The 22,396-nt window shown below is 43.3% G+C and overlaps 1 protein-coding gene across 1 annotated transcript in view; it reads right to left on the bottom strand.

Moving 5' to 3' along the window:
* Window positions 1-22,396, bottom strand: part of IQGAP1 (IQ motif containing GTPase activating protein 1) — a 77,254-nt gene that overhangs the window by 44,628 nt on the left and 10,230 nt on the right. Inside the window, exons 3-5 of the mRNA XM_087743049.1 lie at window positions 4,737-4,893; window positions 4,289-4,366; window positions 2,513-2,589 (exon numbers count right to left, since the gene is read on the bottom strand). Of these exons, the coding sequence (XP_087599175.1) occupies window positions 2,513-2,589; window positions 4,289-4,366; window positions 4,737-4,893 (312 nt within the window). The remainder of the gene's footprint in view (window positions 1-2,512; window positions 2,590-4,288; window positions 4,367-4,736; window positions 4,894-22,396) is intronic.

The raw sequence follows: 22,396 nt of genomic DNA, 5'->3' as shown, positions 1-22,396 counted from the left end.
TAAATCTAAGCAGATTTTCTTTTACAAATCAAAACACAAACATGAGGCAGGAACATTTCTGACCTATGGACTGTCAACAAAACTGCATTCTACATCTTTATTTCTTAACTGGAATATAATTCGGCACTAAGCCTGAAAAAAGTACAAGCTTTTATAAAAACATCCTTTTCCATATTTATAGTTACATGTCAGAACTACTCTTCTTTCCTTGATAAGTAAAATTATTTACATTATAATATCTTGAGGAGGCTGCTTTTGCAGAGAAATTGGCTATAGAACATTTCAGCCAAAAATGTTAACAATTGAAAAAAATTAAGTCGGACAGAAAAGGTATTATTAGATGAAAGATTATAACTTCTACAGCCTTAACTACTGGGACTATTTGCATCTATTAATTTTGCTCCCTAAATTAATTTTCTTTTCCTAATATATGATCTAGAAAGAGTACACCAACAGCAAACACTTTTCTTTGAAAGCTTGGTAATTGGGTGGAAGTGTTGATCTCCTGGAGAGTAGGAAGGCCCTATGGATGGATCTGGCCAGGCTGGATCGATGGGCCGGGGCCAACTGTATGAGATTCAACAAGGCTCAGCGCCGGGTCCTGCACTTGGGTCACACCAACCCCAGGCACCGCTGCAGGCGTGGGGAGGAGCGGCTGGGAGCTGCCTGGCAGAAAAGGACCTGGGGGGGGTGGTCGACAGCCGCCTGAACATGAGCCAGCAGTGTGCCCAGGTGGCCAAGAGGGCCAATGGCATCCTGGCTTGTATCAGGAACAGCGTGGCCAGCAGGACCAGGGAGGTGATGGTGCCCCTGTATTCAGCACTGGTGAGGCCGCCCCTCGAATGCTGTGTTCAGTGTTGGGCCCCTCACTACAAGAAGGACATCGAGGTGCTGGAGCGTGGCCAGAGCAGGGCAGCGAGGCTGGGGCAGGGGCTGGAAAACAAGTCTTACGAGAAGCGGCTGAGGGAGCTGGGGGTGTTTAGTCTGGAGAAGAGGAGGCTGAGGGGAGACCTTATGGCTCTCTACAACTGCCTGAAAGGAGGTTGTAGCAAGGTGGGGGTCAGTCTCTTCTCCCCAGTAACAAGCGATAGGATGAGAGGGAACGGCCTCAAGCTGCGCCAGGGGAGGTTTAGGTTGGATATTAGGAAAAACTTCTTCGCCGAAAGGGCAGTCAGGCCCTGGCACAGGCTGCCCAGGGAAGTGGTTGAGTCTCCATCCCTGGAGGTATTTAAAAGACGGGGAGACGTGGTGCTCGAGGACATGGTTTAGTGGTTGACTTGGCAGCGATAGGTTAATGGTTGGACTCGATCTTAAGGGTCTTTTCCAACCTTAACGATTCTATGATTCTACTTGTCCACAATTCTGACTACTGGGGAGGGGCAGCAGGTGGGAACAGCCAGGATATAACAAAGAATGTGTAACAAGAATATATGCCAGCCAACTCCTGGCATAAAGTAGCTGCAGTAGCTATCACAAAGCTGCCAGCAAGGGAGGAACTTTGCCGTAACCTAAACAAAAAGGAGCATTGGTCTTGATAGCGGCAGCGTACCCCACCACAGGTCTACTCCTCACTGCTCTATAAATCCAAACGACTTATTCTACAGAGATAACTCATTTTAGATCTAAAGTTGGGATCCAGCTCACTTCTATAAATAATAATTTCATCTACAGCAACCTGAAATATCAGATAACATTCAGATAAATGCAATCCATCTCTATGGATTTCACACTGGCAACAGATCAGAGAGCAGAACAAGCCATTCTTGAGAACTGAAACTGAGCAAGCAACAGATGAAGACCCAAATGTATACAACCCAGCATTCAATCACCTAGTAAATTCTACAAAAGGAATCCTTTTTAAATAGAAATCTCAACATGTTCCAAAAACCACACTTGTGTTCAAACCAGCTAGCCGGGGCGGGAATCAAAAACACATGCAATGTGCCATCCTATCAGATTGAAGAGCAAAGCATCAACAAATGAATCCTCCCAGTTTTCTCAAGAACTGGAATTATCCTACTTGGTCTATGTGAGATTTTAAAATTTAAGAGACCTTTCAACAACAGTTCCTGCTTGATCACTTACTGTGCTCATCAAGATACACATGCTGCAGTACAATGCTGTGACCACACTGGCTTTCATTCAGTGATCTGACCGATCCCTAGATAAACTAATATTTTCCTTTCTCACAAACACCTTTTAGGGCTACAGGTTTTCATTTAAGCCCCAAAATGTTTATCTCTGCCTCAGACAGTAGAGAGGGAGGGTAAGAACTGGGATGGAAAGGTAGTAAGCACAACATACTTGACTGTTTTTTTTTTCCTTCAGCATCTGATTTGGCCACTGCCCAAGGCAAAATAGTGGCTTCATGGATCTTTGCTCTGACTTAGTAAGACTGTTCTGCTAGAAAATTTGTCCTCGTCCAGCCTTCAGTTCAGCTCTCTCCCCTCTTGCATTTCAGCTTTGCAGAAAGATTTCAGAAGCAATTAGATTTCTGCCTAGCATGCCTTACCTGAGTGCATGAATACAATAGATACAGCGTGGCATGTTCTTGCGATCATAGATATCTGTAGTTTCTGGGTAGAATATCTAAAGATAAAACAAAGTTAGCAGTCTGAATTATACTCACTCTATACAGTCAAATCACATAACTGTAATAAGCCCAATTCTTCTGCAGTACACTAATGAAACAGCCCACAGAACAAAACTCTTTGAGCTTCTCTGCCCTGGCCCAACATTTCCCCTCCTTGAAGTGCCCAGCATTCCTTTTGTCTCTACCACCCAAACCAGGGCTCCCCTTGTCCTGCCCGTGTTCTACACACATGGATGAGCACACCCTTTCTTTTGTGTGCCCACCACGATACTGGGTCACCAGGTATTAGCGAGGACTTTGGCAAAAGCAGAGAGATGAAAAAAATACTTACAACAGAAGAGAGAAAAAGAGGATTTTGTTTGGACTAAATGGGGTTGAGAAATATGAGAGGAGACAGTGACAAAGGGAAACTGAGACCAGCACTGAGGTGCTCCGCATACTACATTTTCAGTTAGCTGGACCCAAAAGCTTTCAGACAGTCTCAAATGCAAAGCTCTTCAAAGTTTAACTCAAGGGGCTAATACTGGAAGCGTCAATTCATTCAGAAGTGCTGACAAGGTACGTTACTTTCTAGTTATTGGAAGGTTCCTTGCTGTTGCCTATGAGCACAAAATAGCATTGCTCTTTCCGTAAAGACAAGAGCAACTGAAGGACCCTCACAATTCCACAGCATCAGGTCCCTGGCTCTTCCGCATGGGGAACTACTTAAAGCACCAATATCTCTTTGTCAGCGTACTGGACACCAGCCCAGTTTCTTTACTCCTCACACATTTATTTCCCTCCAAAACCCACTTACATCTGAAAATCTTGCCTCATACCTGGCACTTAACTTCTCTCTGCCTAGCTCCCTCCTCATTTATTTTCACCTAACAACCTTAACAGCATATTTCAGCACTTCCTAATCCCAAATTTGTTCCTGTAAGATCATCATAAATCCCAGCAAGGCTCAACAAGTAAATCTCAACGAGTTATTTGAAAAACTTTGCCAAAAATAAAGCATTCAATTTGCAAGTATGTATGCAAACAAAACATACGTCAGATTAAACTACGCAATGATGGTTTTGGTGAGACTAAGCGTAATATGGCTTACAGAAAAAAAAAAAAAGTTAAAAAATTTACTTACTATCCATGTATGCAACTTGACTATCAGCACAACACTACCACAGTTCCATATATTTTTAGGCAACAGTGTTTATTAGCTCAGAGAAGTGTATCTGGCCATTCCCCTAGTGAAGCCAATAATTTATATTTGATTAAGCTACACCAGGAACATTTCAACTTGATGTGAAAATTTCGTAGGGAAATCTGAAGAAATGGAGAACATAGTATTTTCTGTTGCACTGCTGCTTTTAGCATAGATTTCTAAAAAACCTTCCACAACCAAACTGTAGCTCAGATATTGCTTAAAAGAATGCATGGCAAGAACAATGTAATGCAGATGTTATGCAAGATTAGTGATATTAATGATATGGTACAGAAGGAGGAATTGTTTTCCTCCTAATCATTCTCACACACGTAGCAGAATGAAATCTTTCAGCGAGTTTTAGGAGAGAACTTCTAGAAGGACACAAATCTAGAAACTGAAGAATTAACCAGATGAAGTCTGACGATTTTTGTACAACAGCAAATGCTCCCACGGAATGTAAAGCTTTTCTGAGATTACTTATTTATCTGCATGTACAACATAGAAATTACCTTGGGGAGACCAATCTCAGCCATGGCATTCAGCCACTGGATTACATTATCTGTGTGCCGGAAGTGGAGACCAGTTGCCTGAAATAAAAATAGGCAGGAACAAGGGGGAGGGCAGTAAGAAACAAAATATCACAGCTGCCAAGAACAACAGGGAGGTTCATTAAGATGGATAGCGAAAACAGTACTCTTACAGAAAAGAAGTCAGAAGTCTTCTATATACGATTATACTGACTGTTTATGACAAGCTCTTTCACATGAGTGCAAGCTCAGATATAAAGCTAAGAGTCCACCCCTCTCACTTAACCAATGTTCTAGAATGAAGGTGGAGTTTCTCAGGCGATACTAATAGAAGCTAACTTTCTGCTTATTTGCTCACAGTACCTCCATGTGCACATTCTCCTGTTTTAGATGTCTACCTAAAGCAGTATCTATGGCCAACGGCTCTCACCTTATATCTAGTCTGTTCCCTATCATAGATTTTCTTCACAGAAACCACTTTTGGGGAGAAGAAGTTTCCAAGTTTGGCCAGGTAGACTCCATTTCTCAATCCTTCTTCCAGCTCTGTTGTGGGAGGCAGCTCCTCATTCAGACAGGCCTCCATCCATCTGGAAGTGTAAGAGGAACAAAGTTGGTCACACGAGTATATTTCCAATTTGTGAACACAATGCCATGCTAAACAAGTTTCACGCTGCTACTGCTGTCACACTCTAGCAAACTCTTTACTTAGTATTAGGGGTTGAAAGTGGGTATAGCACTACCACACAATCTGTGTCATTAAAATGCTAGTCAGTAACACTTCAGACAAAATATTTAAGTAGTACAGAGTCCAGTCGCCAGAGTTTCACAAGTAATTAAGATACCATCTCACCATCATGTTTCTTCTTCAGCCCATGATTTAGCTGGTACTGATCTAGACATAGTGGCCAACCTGTCCTTTTAACTAACTTAAATCTTCCTCTTGAGTACAGGCTTACCTCACAAGCATTTCTTTACTCCACTCTCACTAAGTATCCGCTAGTTATTTCATGACTTTGTACCACTTATTCAAGCTCTTTTAGCTGATCTCAGAGAGAGGCCGTACAACGCTGTCATCAAGTCTACCTTCCTGACCTATATATTTTCTCTCACCCTACCACACATTTTGATAACGGGGGAAAAAACCTGGAAGAAGGCATTCCTCTCCTCATAACAACTGATTTTCCCTTACCTTGTTTCCTTCCATCTCACTTAACAGTGTCATGGATCCTCATGACAAAAACCAAAGATTACAACAGCCAATAATTTGAAAAGTCACTGTTCTTAAAACAGAGGTACACCTTGATATTTCTGTACGGAGCTACCAGAGGCTGTATAATGCAAGCTCAGCTACGCAGTTTCTTGCAAAGATGACACGCTCCCTGGCTGCTCTGTTCTCTGAAAAAGGGACCTGCGCAGCCACGGGCCACTTTCTAAAGCATTTTCCTTGGATCATGCCTCACTTGCAGCTAAACTCTAAAGCTCTTACAGATGAGCCTTTGATCAATAAAGATCACAGAATGGTGGCTTTCAAGACAATAATGGCCCAGAATAGCAGTAGCCCATATTATAAACCAGAGCTGACAGCACAACATAAGCAAGGTTGATAGTTTGGCTCACGGGGATGATGAGTCCAAGTTACTGGGACTGATCTTAAAGATGGGCAAGTAAAGGATCCTGCTTGAACCCAATGAAAATAATTTTAATATTCTAAATACTGTTTCAGATGCATTCATAACTGTAAACTATTTAGCTCCATATTAATCCAGGCAAGTGATAACAGATTAAATGAATAACTGGAGTAAATTAACAGAATTTCACAGAAATCAGTCCCGTAAAACACAGCTGGGAAAACTACGTGGCTCTGTTGACCAACTAAAACTGCAGACATTTCACATCTACGAGGTACGAGGCTTCATGCCTCATAATATTCTGGTTAAAGTCAAGCACTGTACATACACACAAAAAATAGCTCATGTATACTAAGAGCAGACTTCTCTAAGCAGTGTTTTCATGGGGATTCATTGAATGGTGCCGTTTCTAACGCATCTTGACACAGATGTGTGTTATGCCCCCCTCTTTCAGTTTTCCAGGAAGTAAACACAAAAATTGAGGCTGACAAAATTAGAGAATTAGAGGATGTCATGGTTTAACCCCAGCCGGCGACTGAGCACCACACAGCCACTCGCTCACTCCCACCCCCCACAGCGGGATGGGGGAGAGAATCGGAATAGTAAAACTGAGAAAACTCGTGGGTTGAGATAAAGACAGTTTAGTAATTGAAATAAAATAGTAATAATTAATAAGAAGAATAGAATATACAAAGCAAGTCATGCACAACGCAACTGCTCATCACCCGCTGACTGATGACCAGCCAGTCCCCGAGCAGTGGCCCCCCGGCCAGCTTTCCCCCAGTTTACGTACTGGGCATGACGCCCTACGGTATGGAATAGCCCTTTGGCCAGTTGGGGTCAGCCGTCCTGGCTGTGCCCCCTCCCAGCTTCTCGTGCATCTCCAGGCTTCTCAGTCAGTAGAGCATGAGAAGCTGAAAAGTCCTTGATTTAGTGTAAGCACTACTGAGCAACAACTAAACCATCAGTGTGTTATCAACATTATTCTCATGCTAAATCCAAAACACAGCACTATACCAGCTACTAGGAAGAAAATTAACTTTACCCCAGCCGAAACCAGGACAGAGGATAACACCAATATTAGCATAACTGTAACCTGTAATTAGCACACAGGTGGTCACAGCTTGAGTAAGAACAGGGCTGTTCAGATAACCTAGGCTTCAGACATGGTTAAATATTACGTCATTGATCTAGCTTATCTACAGACTGGGGATTGTATCCTAAAAGACAACTGTGACACTGAAAAACGTGTAATGAGTACAGCAGACGTAATGAATTCAAAGTTTAAAGCTGTAAGACCTAATGCTATTGTGGGGTATACAAAGGGGAACAGTAAAGTCGGGCACTACTATTCTTTTGTATACGACACTGATGAGACTAACCTTGTCATTGTGGTCTGCATTTTTTCAAACTGGGAGAAGGAATAAGATAGGAAAGAAGTTTTTGATTAGCTAAGATAATACTTCACAGTGAGAAGCCTGAACAACGCAGTGCATTCAGTTTGTTGAAATAAAGCCTGAGAAGCAGCCCGGTGCTCTGACAGTCCTTTGGGACAGTCCTTCGGTAGCAGACTGAAATTGGATGACTGAAACTGTAGTCACTTACATCAGCCTGCTGCACCTTTCCCGACAAACAGCACCAAATCTAAGGCAGAAGCACGTGAACTGCATGTGAATCAGCTTCCGAACCATCAATTTTCAGCCCAGCATGCAAGGCTCAATGGAAAGAGCTAAAAATTTAACCTGCAATATCTGAGAAGATGACAGAATAAGTAACCATTCTTTCTGACCTTAATGAGAAAATAATACGTGATGATTTTTTTACAGTAATTTAGGAAAGAAGTATTATAAACATAAAATTTAATTTGCATTTTGGGGATATTTTTGCACAGTTCTTGATCTCAAATACAGAACACTGTAGTGGTACATGACACAGATGAGATGCATTCAAATTCACCACGGCCAGTTTTTCATCTCTCCTGAGAAGGCAGCAGACTGCATTTCTAATTCTAGAAGACAGGTAGCTGTTAGTGAAAATGAAAAGTCTCCCTGGCTGCAATATTTTAACAGTCAAAGGAAAGGTAACTTTGACTAGTGCAGATATGCAGTCTTGGACAATCTTCTTCCCTGTCTTGCCTGTACTCAGTTTCAACCACCTCTAAGGTTACTTTTTTTTAACCTGCCACAGAGCTAGCCTGATACTCTACCACAGCTCCTCCATTTTCATGGCGGTTAGCATAAACAGAATGCTTGCTAAAACATACATTTCAGATGAATGCACATCTTCACTACTCAAACTCAAGGAGAACGCCAGTCAAGTTCTTATGTCTGAATCTATTACTTCTCCATCTCTCTCTATTTGAAATGTTAGTATGCAATACGGTCTCATAGTACCTGAAGTGGCCATCTGCCTTTTAAGATAAACAAGCCAGTGTTCTTAAAACAACAACAAAGGCATAACACTAGTGCTTTGTTCTTTGCTCTAAATCTATATTTGCTTAAAGGTACAATTCAGACACATCTGTTTAGCGCAGCTGCCACTAACCCTCAGACAGCCTTTTCTAGTAACGCACGTTAAAATCAGCTGGAGCGACTCTGATGCCTACACCCAAGAGCATCTAAAAACTGACCGTAGAGCAAATACAGCACGAAGTCCTCAAATTTTAATTCACCCCTTTTGCACTTCTGTTTGAGTTTTTTTAAAAGATCTAATCCCCGGTCCTGCTTCTATCTGTGGATTCTGCAGCAGACAGCTACGCTTACAGCCTCACTGCTGAAAGAATACTCGTGATTCAGTAGAGGTTTTACAAACAGCTTGATTTCACTGCTCTTTCTTTGGTTATTCAGATTGTTTTCACTATCTGCATTCCTCTCCGGATAACATAGAAAAATGTGAAGTTATTTCAAAAGAAAAAAAAACTCACTAACATTCCATAGCTGCTCATCATAAAGTACCTACAATCAGCCACTATTACAGTCCCCAAACCTCGGTTCTGCTGATTCTTCCATCTGAGTGCAAACAACTACTCAATTTTAAGACACATCCCCTTTGCCCAGGAAAGCCTTCTCCTCACACCTGGCTTCTCTACAGCTCCAAGCGGCAGAGGTGACACCTTTGAAAAGCCAGAAAAAGGTGCCACAAAGCTTTTCCATGAGGTTGCCACAGTAACTAACCACCAGCAACCAGATGTCTCCAACAGACACAGCGGTGGAGATTTCAGGAGAGCCTGGAAGGAGGGGGAAGAGAAAAGGGAAACTGCACATTTCTCAGGAACCAGCGCTCACAAAAATCAATGGCAAGAAACAGTTTTATGTTCCTGCTGACAGCCCTCCCGCAACAGGGAGCGGTCTTCTGCAGGAAACGGGCAATGCACCAGATTCTTCCAGCTTCTGCTGGCTTCTCATTCTCCAGCCATCTGACTCACTTCTAGTCTTTCCCAACCCCCAAAACTAGAATAAATTTCCTAATCAACGTCTCACAAAACTCTTCATGAAACATACAACATGACAATTGTAGCCTCTGCTCTGAATGTCCAGATTACAAAGGCCCTGCATGCAGACACTTTCAATCAGCAAACCAGTAGCTGGCTGGAATGGCTGAGGCAAACGTTCCCCAAAATGACCGGGCCCTAGCACTACTGAAGAAAGCGTCGCTTGAAATGGGACACTGCAACACTACGCGGGGAGGGTGCAGAGGGAGAAAAATCCCCCCTCACTCCCCCCAAAAGAGGGGATACTCTATAGAAATCAAGAAGTATCCTTTCATATTCTGGAGAAGCACCTAAACACTATCTAGAAAGGTATATAAAAATGACATTTCCAAGCCTCAAGTCTCACACACTTTTTGTGGGTTCTACTCGTTTTCCTAAAAAGCTGCGAGAAGTCAGAGGACTGATTCATGTGTCCTTTGACAGCACCTGACTAACTGGAAATGAGAATTAGTCTCACTGCCTGGTTTATTCACAAAATCACAGAACAGCCCAAGTTGGAAGGGACTTCAAAAGATCATCTGGTCCAACCTCGCGCGGGAAAGGGAGCCTACATGAGATGATCTAGCACCCTGTCCAGTTGCATCTTGAAAACCTCCAGTGATGGGAACTCCACCACGTCCTTGGGGAGGTTGTTAGTGGTTGATTGTTGTCACTGCAAAAAGTTTCTTCCTTGCATCAAGATGAAACCTCTCCACCCATTGCCCCTCATCCTCTCCATGTGGCTCCTTGTGAAGAGAGCCTCTGTCCTCTTAGTTTTCCGGTACTCAAAGGGTGGCTACAGTGATGAGGTTCTCCCGAGCCTTCTCTTCTCCAAGGTGAAAAGACCTAACTCCCTCAGTGCTTCCTCACAGGGCAGGTTCTCCAGCAGTTTGATCATCTTTGTGCCCCTCCTTTAGACCCTCTATTCACATATGAGAAAGTTAGCCACCAAACACCAGATGATGCGCAGCCATGTTCTCTCCCATCTTGCCTTTGAGCTCCTTGCTATCTAACTCGGGAAAACAATAGGAAGACTGTTTATGCAAAGCCTGTAAGGTACAGAAAACAAATACAACCCGAAGGACATCTTAAGGGAGCAAGGAACAGAGTCAAAGTACAAGTTACAGAAAGTAAACCAGTTCAACAAGTTTCGACAGGAGTTCAGCATTCAATGTGAACATCTTACAAATTTTATGCAGTAAAGGGATGGGAGTGCAGAAGGCATCAACTCAGGACACATACAAGTCATAGATGGCAGGGGCTACATGTCAGAAGAGTTCCAAAGAAGATATAAATCAAACTACCCCATATTAGAGAAGCTTCCACAAGGCAAAGGATGCTCGGTCCCTCTAGTCCAAGTGAAAACAGTATTAATAACCTCAGGAAGTCTCATGGACCTTACATTTAGTACTTCAGGTATAGTGCACTCAAACAGTAAGTAACAATTTTGAAGCGGAAAAAGTATATATAAGAAGTTGCTAATTTAAGCCTAGTTTAGCCTGGAAAGCATTAGCTTTCCTGCAAGCTTCTCAGTCTCCTACAGTAAGAGACTTAGTACCACACTTTCCTTTCTAATGTGACATAAATACACTGTTTTATACTTAGATTGTCGTATTTCCTCAGGTTAATTTTATAACTAGGAATGCAAACACTCTCCTAAAGGGATTAAAAATCAAACTGGTTGCCACAGCTTCTTGAACAGAATGTTCTCAAAGCAGCCTCTACTGCAAAAGAAGAATTGTGGATCATCGACAGTTAAACTGGGAGATCACTTTAAATCCCAAATGAGACACCCTTACACTGTGGAGTGCAGCCTGAACCCAAGAAAAGGGAGGCATGCAACCCAAAGCAGGACAGGGAGCCTGGAAAAGCAACAAGGAGTAGTGTTTACCAGGAAGAAAAGGTTTCTGGGAACACCTGGCCAACTTCTGTACATGAGCTACAAAAAGAAACTCCTTCTGCAAACTACTATTTTCCTGGGTTTTCCCGCTTTCTGCTCAAAAAAAATGTAATCCTTCTTGAACTTTAAGTTCTAGAAAAACGCAGATAGCAACTGAGTGAGTGATAGAGAAAACATGACATAAGTTTAAAAATTCTGGACCATTATCCAAAAGATACTGTAAGACAAGTCAAACACTACCATCCAGGTCATGCTCTTCCCCTGTCCCACATGGCTGCACGTCCTATGCTGCTTCAACCCAACCTTCACAGAACCTGTGAGGCTGGAAGGGACCTCTTGAGATCTAGTCCAGCTCTTCCCTGCCCCCACGAGCAACCCTTTCCCCCATTCCTTCTGAGTGGGGCAAGAGCTTCTGCAATGGCACTTGCATGCCTTAGAGCATTACAACCAAAGACTCCTGAGAGGACACGGAGCTACTCAAACACTGGAAGAGTCCAAATGCTAGCAACAGGGTTCATAATAATCTCCCAAGAACCTTATTGGGGCAACAAAACAAACAAACAAACAAACAAACAAACAAACAAACAAACAACACAGCCACTTTGTTCAACCTAGGAAGACCTAAAATAAAAGCAGAAGGGACATGCCACCGAATCATTTAACGCCTTACGGAAGGACACAGAAGGAGCGAGTTCTGTTTAAGCATCTCCATAAAGTAAGATGAATAGCCCATAATTAGAACATAAACTGTCTCAATGAACTCATACCTGTTTCAACAGGTTCCTAAGTGGGTGTTAATATAACTACAAAACTAAGGCAATTTACATACAATAACGCTCCCCTTTGGTGCGGCATTGCTTAACCGTTTGCTAGGCCAGAGGACAAAGCGATGTTTTGGGAAAGCATTACGCAGTACCTGTTACATTTAAAAGCTCATACACTAATATTAAAATTAACACCTGTCATCCTTAAAAGGTAGAAATAAATGCAGAATTTCCAGATGAACAAGAGGAAAGCATTTCTCAAGTCTCACAGGGCGGGGGGGAAGGGGGAAACCCAATTGATGGCAGCAACCTCTGCTCCCTTTAGACATTAGGCATTAGAACAATATGCTATCGATAATAAGCTTTCCACAGAAACCTGGAATTCTTTTTTGCTACTTCAGCAGCTTCCACTACGCTCCCTCCCTCTCACCGGCACAGAAAAGATAATTTTTAATCCAGAATTAGTTCTTCAACCAAATTTCATCACATGACTACATAGGTAATGTTGGACTCTCCAGTTTTACTGAGTTAGCTCAAATTAAGGTAGTAATTGCACCTTTCTAATCAGTCAGTCCTACTGCTATGAAATGCAGATCCCTCTCCTAGGAAAAGATCCTCGAACATCTACATGCAGCTACTGCCATCAGCTGCAATTTCGAGCCAGGCCTTCCTTGAGAAGACAGGACAGTAAAAACGGAACATCAGGTCTTGTCAGGCAGCCAGTCTCCCAAGTAATGCTGTCTTCAAACTTTTAGAGGAAACATTGCTCTGTTAGCAAGGAGTGGAAAAAAGTACCGTCAATCACCTCAGCTACCAACTTGTTTATTCTCACCCAATACAGCACTATCAAGGATTGTGGCAAGTTACACAAAGGTGTCATATTTTTCAACAGTATCATAGGCCAATTTTAACCAGAACTGCCATTTAGATACAGCAGAAACTTACACCGGCCACACGGCACACGTTCTGCTCTTACGCTTGCAAAGATGTCAAGTCTTGCTGACCCTGAGACAATGGAAAAAAATGTGGAAAAGAAAAAGTCACTCTTTTCCTCTCAGACTGATTATAGATAAGCTTGAGGAAGAACTAGCAACCCATCGCTCCAGAAATTGTTGCAAGAATACCCAATTTAATAAACAAAAAATAGTAGAGCAGACAATAAAAAAACTGGACAAAACCTGTAAGGAACACTGCTCACTTCATAACAGGACTACCATGCAGTATGTTCCAGCACAAAAAGAAAACAACATGGCATAGAAAACACAGAAGGCATTAATAGTCAGAAGAAGTGATCTTTATCAACCCATGAGGAAAGCTCACTTCTTGGTCATCACTAAGTAGCAGTAATTTCAAGGTAAAATTAGTTATTTGCAGAGGCCAGAAATAACTTTTTCTAACCTTCAGCTGGCCTAGAATTTTACGACAATGGCTCTTCCTTTTGTACACAGACCTAGCCAGTGACATCTTTCAACCCTGAGACCAGACTGTGGCCCAACACACCATCTGAGCCTGCACCTGGTAGTCAATTCCACTGTGTTGGCCTAAAGAGCAACACTTCAGTACTTCTAACCATCAAGAACTCCAAGATGATAAAGTACGTAACACTAACACATCATGCTAAAGGATAACCAGTACCACTCAAAGTCTGGTGCCAATGCTAGGTGTTGGTTGAAGCTCAGTTGTCCACAAGATCACATCACATTCTGCTTATTGCACACCTCACCAATTTTATTAGCAGGAAAGCTACAAACAGAACCTCAATGCAAACTTCTGAGCCTCTAGTTTGGGAGCACTGGCCACAAAGTTCTTGATCATGGGTCAGAATCACAGTAGTCTTTCTCTTTGTAAGCATGTCAGTGCCATAGCACTCCTTGCTTGCTTCTAGTGGTCCCCTACCAACTACGTTTCAGAAGGGTGTTGTCTCCTTCAAGAAGGCTGAATATGCTTTATTTCCACCTGAAGGAGGTCTAGAGGTAGACTGGAGGGGCACAGAGCTTGCTTCTCTTTCCAGGTGCATATGATATTATCCTCCAGTCTTTGTAACGCTGTCTGTATACTATACCAATATATTTTAATTAGCAAAATAAGCCTGCCTAAACCTGTACTCTACTAACACTGCCTCATGCACAGTTAGACTGTCTTACACATCTCCTTCTCATAACCATGACATCGGCAGGCTATTTGCCCAAAATCAAGTTTTTCATACACATCTTCAAGATCTGATCTCCGTGTGCACGCTCACACTGTGGGTACAAATTCTTGAAACGAGGTGATCTTTTTGTGCTTTCAAAGTAAGCCTATGGGTATTCACCTATTGCCTGTTGCTATATCCATATACACACAAAAGGTGCATCTTGCACTCATAGTTTCTTCAAATCTCACAATACCCAAAATTAAACGGAAGATAAAAGAAAAGGTGCCATTTGAATGGATGTACTGAAAATGCCATGAACAACTTCAGAGTTATTTCCAGCTGCTTCCCCTTCCAGTGTTCACCCCTAACATTTAAAATGTAGGCAACTCCGAGCAGCACTGTTCAGCCTACACAGGGATCTGCAGAGGCACCTGGATACCGTCAGAAGGGTGTCAGAAGGGTGACTGAAGAGCTGTTCAACCATTAACTATGGTTGGAACTTGGAAGCTGTGCAAAAGCTACATGTAGTGCTTAGCAAAAGTGCTGACAAAGCTTCAAAGATCTTTCTCAAAAACACCAAAGTCATTTGTACTCCTGGAAGGTATTCACAGCAGAATGAATACTGGCAGTCTTGTAGAAGTGCAACAAACACCTGTGTGTCAACATAAACACTATAGGTGTCCTCTGCTAGGAAAATGAAGAGGCAATGGATCACACTGGAGTCCTTCAGCCTCTTGAAGATAAAGCATTCATGGCGTCCAAGACGATGAACTTATTTATAAATCCTGAATGCGCATAGTTCAAGAAAGAGTGATTAACAGTATTTCATGCTAAAAAATACAACTCAGAAAAAAAAAATTCTAAAGGTTGAGAGCCTTGCGACTCATCCCACTGTTGAAGTGACATCCTGGTGGCCTCAGAGAGAGGCTCCTACTCCAAACGTGCCCAGCACTCAGTCAGCTAAGGGACTGCCAACATATTCCCTAAGGAAATAACCACCTTGATTTTAAGTAGAGGCAAGTCCCTAGGAAGGGCGTGGAATTGTGATACACGAGCACCAGCATCCTTTCACCTAATGCTGCAGGTCAGGCTGGGATCCTACACCAGCTCTTGCGAGAGCAGGCCTTCAAGTGATGGTTAAATGCTCTAATCCCAGAACATCAAGGCTGAGATCACTAGGGATATTGTTACCTCACAGGGAACTAAACACAGTTCTTTAAACACAATCACCTACAGAAAGACCGGGAAGTCCATCCTTCAAACTATTACAGCACACCATATCTTAAAATAACCCGCTGTAATTCCAAGCTCTACACTGGACCTACAGCACTGCATTCTCCCACTTCCATTTATCAGAATAAGAAATCTTTTTGCTTACTGCTCTTGAAGGAAAAGGTTCCTGCAAGCGTTTACTGCTTACATCTCCAAACTAGCTGGTAAAGATTACCAAAGTTTAACTTCACCCAAACAGTACAGCTACCGCCATGTACCAAATAGGCTTCGCTGTTGGCTCCCTGCTCTTCTCTCGCATTGAAATCCGCCAGACAGGCAGCCAAAACCAGCAAGGCAGGCAGGCAGCATACCCAAGCACTTACTACAACTTAACATTTTCCTGCCCATGGAGAATTTCGGGGCGGGGCGGGAATATCTCCTTAGGATTTTATTTCCCCCCCCCAGTCACACCACATTCCCAAATGCACAACAGAAGTTACAAACTAGAGGTGAAAGCATAGCAACCAAATGCCAGAAAGGGGCAGGGACAAATACCTTTAGAAAATTCAAGCCTCCCAAATTGCTGTTTTCCCTAGGCAACCGCTCTATGCTGACTTCTGTTCTCTTTGTACTTTTTGATAGCATCTGCCTGCACTGTATGACTACCCAGTCTAGCGATCCGGTGAGCAGAGTTGCTGACAATGCCTTCCAGCTGCCTCAGCCACATTTAATCCAGGAGGCTATCACCAAGGCAGGCAGGGATGACAGCAGCAGCCCCTACGCCTGTTCCTGGTGCCAGATCAAACGTTCCTGCCCCACAGAGCCCAGTACCCCATCTCTGACAGAGGCCAGTAAGAGAGATGCGAATAAACATAGCCTTTTATTAAACTAGGTAACTGAGTGCTCAATTAAATACGCTCTATCTATTCATACTTAACTAAATTATTGTACATAGCATATGTTTAATTGATGAAACTTTTCGACAAAAGTTTATGAATGTCACATTTTTCGACAGCAGTTTAAGGGTGTTACATTTGTGAGTTTATCTAATTTGCAAAAATGTATTTGGGAATCACAGAACTATTGAAATGCATAAAAATGGGCTTTAGATTTGCTTTCACTAGTTGTAACTCACACACAGAAAGTACATAGGACTTAACAAATACATTTTGCTTTAACACTCAGGCAAAAGTAGTATTAACTACAATTAACAAACAGATTGGTTTTAGTCACCCTAAATCAGACTTTTACCTGTATTCATGTAACCAGAGATGTCTACAGACACCTAGCAAAACCTTCAGTAGTACTTAGGTACACCTATTTCTACCTCCTGCAGTAATCAATGAAGATCAGCTGTTAACCTGCAAGAACTTCTCTTAAATAACATTAGACCTTTTTAGATCTTTGAAGCTGTTGCTCTATGTCAGCTTTATTTTTTAACTGAAAAATCCTCATTCTGCTCCTGGACTTAACTAAAATAACCTTTCTTGTGTCTTTTCCCCTCATGTCTCCACCATTTACATGACTCTAAACAAAACATTCCAAACCAAGATAGTATTCTATATACCGCAATAAATTACAAAACAGAAGGTAATTTTAAAAAGGTCTTTTAAGAAGTCTTTTGTAACCTAACATACTCATTTCTTTCTTTTAACCATTAGCCACATGGTCTTAGACCTCACCCAGAAACGGACAGCCAGCACAGAGGATGCGACGCTTAAAGCTGCAGCCTCAAGTGAAGCACGCCGCAGTAATTCGGAAGAGGAAAGGCAGAGCTCCTGCATTGCTCCCGACACAGACAACACACAACAAGCAGAATCCAACTTCGCTTCTCCATTTTGCCTTTAGCACTCGGTACCAAGGCAAGATAACCCCTGTGTATCCAAGCAGGGCAACGCTGCATAAGCACACCACGTATCAAGGAAACACGCAAACAATTTGTTTAGCTTTGAGAGAGATTCTCTTAGTACAGGTGGGCCTAGTACCAGCCTTAATCTCCCCTTCGGCCAGGAAGAACCTAAGTATCCTCACATGGCATGCTTATGTCTACACAGGCGTGCTGGGTTTGCATGGCGAGGTTTTGGTAGCAGGGGGGTCTACAGGCGTGGCTTCTGTGAGAGGCTGCTAGAAGCTTCCCCCGTGTCCGATAGAGCCAATGCCAGCTGGCTCCAAGACGGACCCGCCGCTGGCCAAGGCCGAGCCCATCAGCGACAGTGGTAGCACCTCTGCGATAACGGATTTAAGAAGCGGGGGACGGATGGACACAACAAACCTGCGCAACTGCAGCAGGAGAGAGGAGTGAGAATATGCGAGAGGAGCAGCCCTGCAGACACCGAGGTCGGTGAAGAAGGAGGGGGAGGAGGTGCTCCAGGCACCAGAGCAGAGATTCCCCCGCAGCCTGTGGTGAAGGCCATGGTGAGGCATGTTGTCCTCCTGCAGCCCATGGAGGTCCATGGTGGAGCAGACATGCACCTGCAGCCCCTGGAGGACCCCACGCCAGAGCAGGTGGATGTGCCTGAAGGAAGCCGTGACCCCATGGAGAGCTTGTGCTGGAACAGGCTCCTGGCAACACCTGTGGCTCTGCAGGGGACCCACGCTGGAGCAGTCTGTTCCTGAAGGACTGCACCCCAAGGAAGGGACCCACACTGGGGCAGTTCATGAAGAACTGCAGCCTGTGGGAAGAACCCACAGGAGAAGTTCGTGAAGAACTGTCTCCTGTGGGAGGGACCCCGTGCTGGAGCAGAATAAGAGTGTGAGGAGGAAGAAGCGGCAGAGACAACACATCATGAACTGACCACAGCCCCCATTCCCTGCACCGCTCAGGGGGAGGAGCTAGAGAAGTCAGGAGTGATGCTGAGCCCAAGGAAGAAGGGAAGGATGAAGGGAAGGTTATTTAAGATTTGTTCTTATTTCACATTATCCTACTCTGATTTGATTGGGAAATAAATTAAATTAATTTTCCCAAGTCTGTTTTGCCTGTGACAGTAATTGCTGAGTGACCTCTCCCTGTCCTTATCTCAACCCAAGAGTCTTTCCTCTTGAGTCTCTCCCCCTGTCCAGTGGAGGAGGGGAAGTGAGGGAGCAGCTTGGTGGGCACCTGGCAGCCAGCCAAGGCCAACCCACAACAGGAAAAGACTCCTCTCTGAAACCCCTCCCATCCACTAGACATATAAAGTGGTCCTCCAGAGCAGCCAGACAAGGAAATTATTATTTACTGTGGTACACAAAAACAGTTATCCACAAGCCATTCATTGTGCTTCAGCATGTTATCGTCCAAGCCATTCCTTGCCCCAGACAGCCCACAACATGCCATAAAACATGCAACACAACAAAAACCAAAAGGTGAGCACTGGACAAAGAAAGCATACTCCAAAAAGCAAAAAAAAAAACCACCCCTACCTTGGCGCACTCAAATCCAGTGAAGGATGGTAGACACTGCTGCAGAAGGCATTAAAGAGAGGAAAAGGCAGAAGCTTTACACCAGCTGGGGGTAAAAGAAATCACCTTCAGGAGGGACCTTATTTGAGGAAGATATGGAACAGGAATTGATCAAAGCTACTGTCCTTGGCCAAGCGAAAGTAGTGATCAGCAAGTGAAAAAATTATTACTTTTTATTACTTATGACAAAGGTAAAAACAAACACAATCTTGAATTTGATGTACTGGAAAAAGGAGACTAGAGAGGGGAAACCAAAGAGAGACAGCCATGTGACCAGAGTAATAAACTAGCAGGAAGCAAGAACAGGCATAACTGCCCAGGCACAGATGATAAATTCAAAACTGCACAGAGAAAAAAGTGGCAGTATCAGGGCACACCTACAAAAGATAAATCTCCTTCTCTGACTGCAGCAACAGACTCCAGCTGCTTCTGTTGCATTCCAGAGGCCCATGTGTCTCAGCAAGCAGATTCAGCCCCATCGCCTGACAGAGACTGTCCCCACACTCCATCCCAAGGACAAGAACAGATGATTTTTGCCAGGTCAGCAAACTGGCTAGTAGACAATATTTAATCACTCTTAACCAGTAACAATATAAATAGAGTATTTGCAAGAGCAGGAGTCCCAACTAGACAAAGACAATAAGAAACAACAGCTAGAAGCTGAAGCAGGAAAAACTGTTATTGGAAAACGCACACAAATTTTAATCCATTGGAACGATCCACCTAGATATTGGCTGACCTCTCACTACCTGGAGCCTCAAAAAAATCAACATTAGATACCTTTACAGTCTAACTCCATCAAATGTCATAATGCTGATGCAAAAGTCACATAAAGTAAAGCTGTCCAGTCTGAGTTCCAAAAAAAAAAAAAAAAAAAAAAAAAGCTGTCACAGCATGTATTGCTGATGTACAGGCATTTTTAATCCTTTAAAGGAATGCCTGGGGAAAGACTGGAAAAGTTAGATTTTCTCTTCTCCTTTCAGTAGTTTGGAGGGCAAGTGAAAGGTAAAATAACAGTTTTGTCCCCAAGAAAATAAGTGGAAAATTTGCACCTGATCTACCAAAGCCAAAATGAAAAACAGACTGCAGCAGCAAAGACCCAAAAATGTTCATATGCTTCAGTTTTTGGCAGTTAATTAGCTAGTTTCACAATTCCTGGATATCTACATTTTGAAAACCAAGGACCCATAACATAACGCACCCGTCCCTGTGCTGAAAAGGACTTTTATTTTAGTGGAGAGTAGTTTGTTTCAAAGGATTTCTGACATGCAGTAAACGATATCATCTTCCTCAAGCAACAGAGGTTGCGGTAACATCTTACTCATCTGGCTGCTGCAACAGGAAAATTTGGCAAGAATCTGGTAGACAGTAGAAAAAACTTCAAGGAGAAGAGGGCAGAACCCTCTGTCAAACTGCGTGTCAGCGATCACGGTATGACCGCCTATCAGAAGCTGGAAAAGAGCCAGTCAACACCGCTCAGCAGCCGTTCTATTCATACTACAAAAATGGCAAATTACATCACACACAGACTTTCAGAATACCAAGCATTCCACTCAGAACAACAAAACCTCAAGAAAGAAAACCCGTCTCCCTTTCCCTAACTCCCCACCAGGTTCCCTCGCCCTCGGGGTCAATATTTGCGTAAGACGTCACTGGCTTTCCCCCATCTTGTCTAGTACCCTGCACCGACAGACAGAATTTCAAACGTTACCGTCTTTTGCCTGACAACTCGCCCTACAGAAACAAGGCTCACAAGAGCGGACTGAGGGACGCCGGCACATTCCAGACAGCAGGTGTCCAAGCTAAAGGAAGGCACCAACAATACTTATTTAGAATTCCGCTCTTCGCAGAACATATTCACATCGGGGGGGGGGGGGGGGGAGGCAAGTTGGCTTCCGCAGTGGGGTAACACTTGACATCCTGGGAAACGAGATAATTCTCAAGAGATACAGTGTTCAAGATCAGCCCCTTAAAAGTCTTCCAAAGCAGGTAAACCTGAAATCACACCTGTAAATGCACAGGGCTTTCTCAAATCAGTATGACATATTAAGTCAGGTACCTTTACAACTATTAAAATTACACCAGTAATTGCCACAAAACAATCAGAATTGTAATTTGAAATATTCTATTGAAAAAGATCTGTTCCCTAAAGCACATTCTGACTGTCCATTGGTTTGTAATTCTCTTATCTAGTTCTCTATCAAAAGCAGCATTAATTTCAATTTCAACTCAAATAATTTTGAGAAATCTAAAAAGCTGAAACAGAAATTTAAATCTTTGCCACCTGCCCCAGAGAAGAAAAAGCTCCTGCATTCAACTTAGGTCTAAAGCCAGTGTCTATTGAAGCTGTACGGTGGCAGGCGAGTAGGAAATGCAGTTACACCCTTGTACCAACAACGTAGCAAAATACACCAGACCTTATAGAAGGGGGAAGCTGATTGTATGTGACATAAAAACTGAAAACAAAACAGGTTTCACTCAATCTCGTACTCACAAGCGCCAGAAAGCATTTGGTGCCCCAGGAGGTCTGTCCAGCAATCAGGCAACCAGGAGAAGGATGTTCATCTGCCCACCCGGCAGCAGGCCATTACACCTGGCCCAACAACGAGCATTAGGAGGTCCAGTATCTGTTGCCCTGATGTGGAAGGTGAGGGACACCAGTTGTCAAGTTCTCCTCACATCTCCTGGGCTCCTCCTCAGTTGGCAACCACATGCAGATTTTACAGGTTACCAATAGGGCTTTTCACACCCTTCTGTAGCTGACGGTGATGACCGTTTCTGTCCTGTGCCACCTCCGTGACTCACCAGGATTTGGTCACTGTGCTCTGCCTCCAAAGTGTGTCTTGTGAGACTGAATGCAAGCACGCTGTAGTCTTGATGACTAGCTGCTGATCCAGGCATTTTGAAACACAGGTCATTCCAACAGCCCTTTTCCCTGTTGCATGTAGTGCCTCCACATCCAGATGCTTCCATTCACATCCATTTAGCCCTTCTATTGCAATTCCCTACAGGTGTGCCAAGGAGAACATGCATGGCCACAGCAACGTCACAGCAGAGGAAAAAGTGGCCAGAATGAAAGGGCAGTGCTTTTTTTTTTGCCCCCAACAGTGTCTGCATAAGCCATCTGAAAGGTTGTACCAAGATATGGCTTAAAAGCTTTTGCACTGCTCAGTATTGCCAACACCACAGGTATGGCAATTTCTGGACAACTCATACTATTCATTTTATTGAAAGAAAAGGGATCTCATACTCCAGCAGATCATTGCCTCCACATATGAATCTCAAACATTTTTAGTTCAGTTACGATCCCAGACTTGGCACACATTCTCACAGAGGATCAGAAGAGAAGACCTGCAGACAGCCTCAGCTCTTCGTCCAATTCACCTGAGCAAAGGGCATCAGCCAGCCATGTAAAAACCCCGAACAAAACCATCTCTCTAAAATAACTCGTTCTACCAACTCTGAATAAATCAAGGAATCACCCAAGAAGATGAAAGAAGATGTCTCAGAGAGGTAACAACAAAGTGAAATAAATTTATCACATC

This window comes from Nipponia nippon, unplaced genomic scaffold (assembly GCF_047370975.1).
Source record: "Nipponia nippon isolate SJK-2023a ecotype South Korea unplaced genomic scaffold, ASM4737097v1 scaffold_9, whole genome shotgun sequence".
NCBI lineage: Eukaryota > Metazoa > Chordata > Aves > Pelecaniformes > Threskiornithidae > Nipponia > Nipponia nippon.
This window is presented reverse-complemented; position numbering and strand designations above follow the sequence as displayed.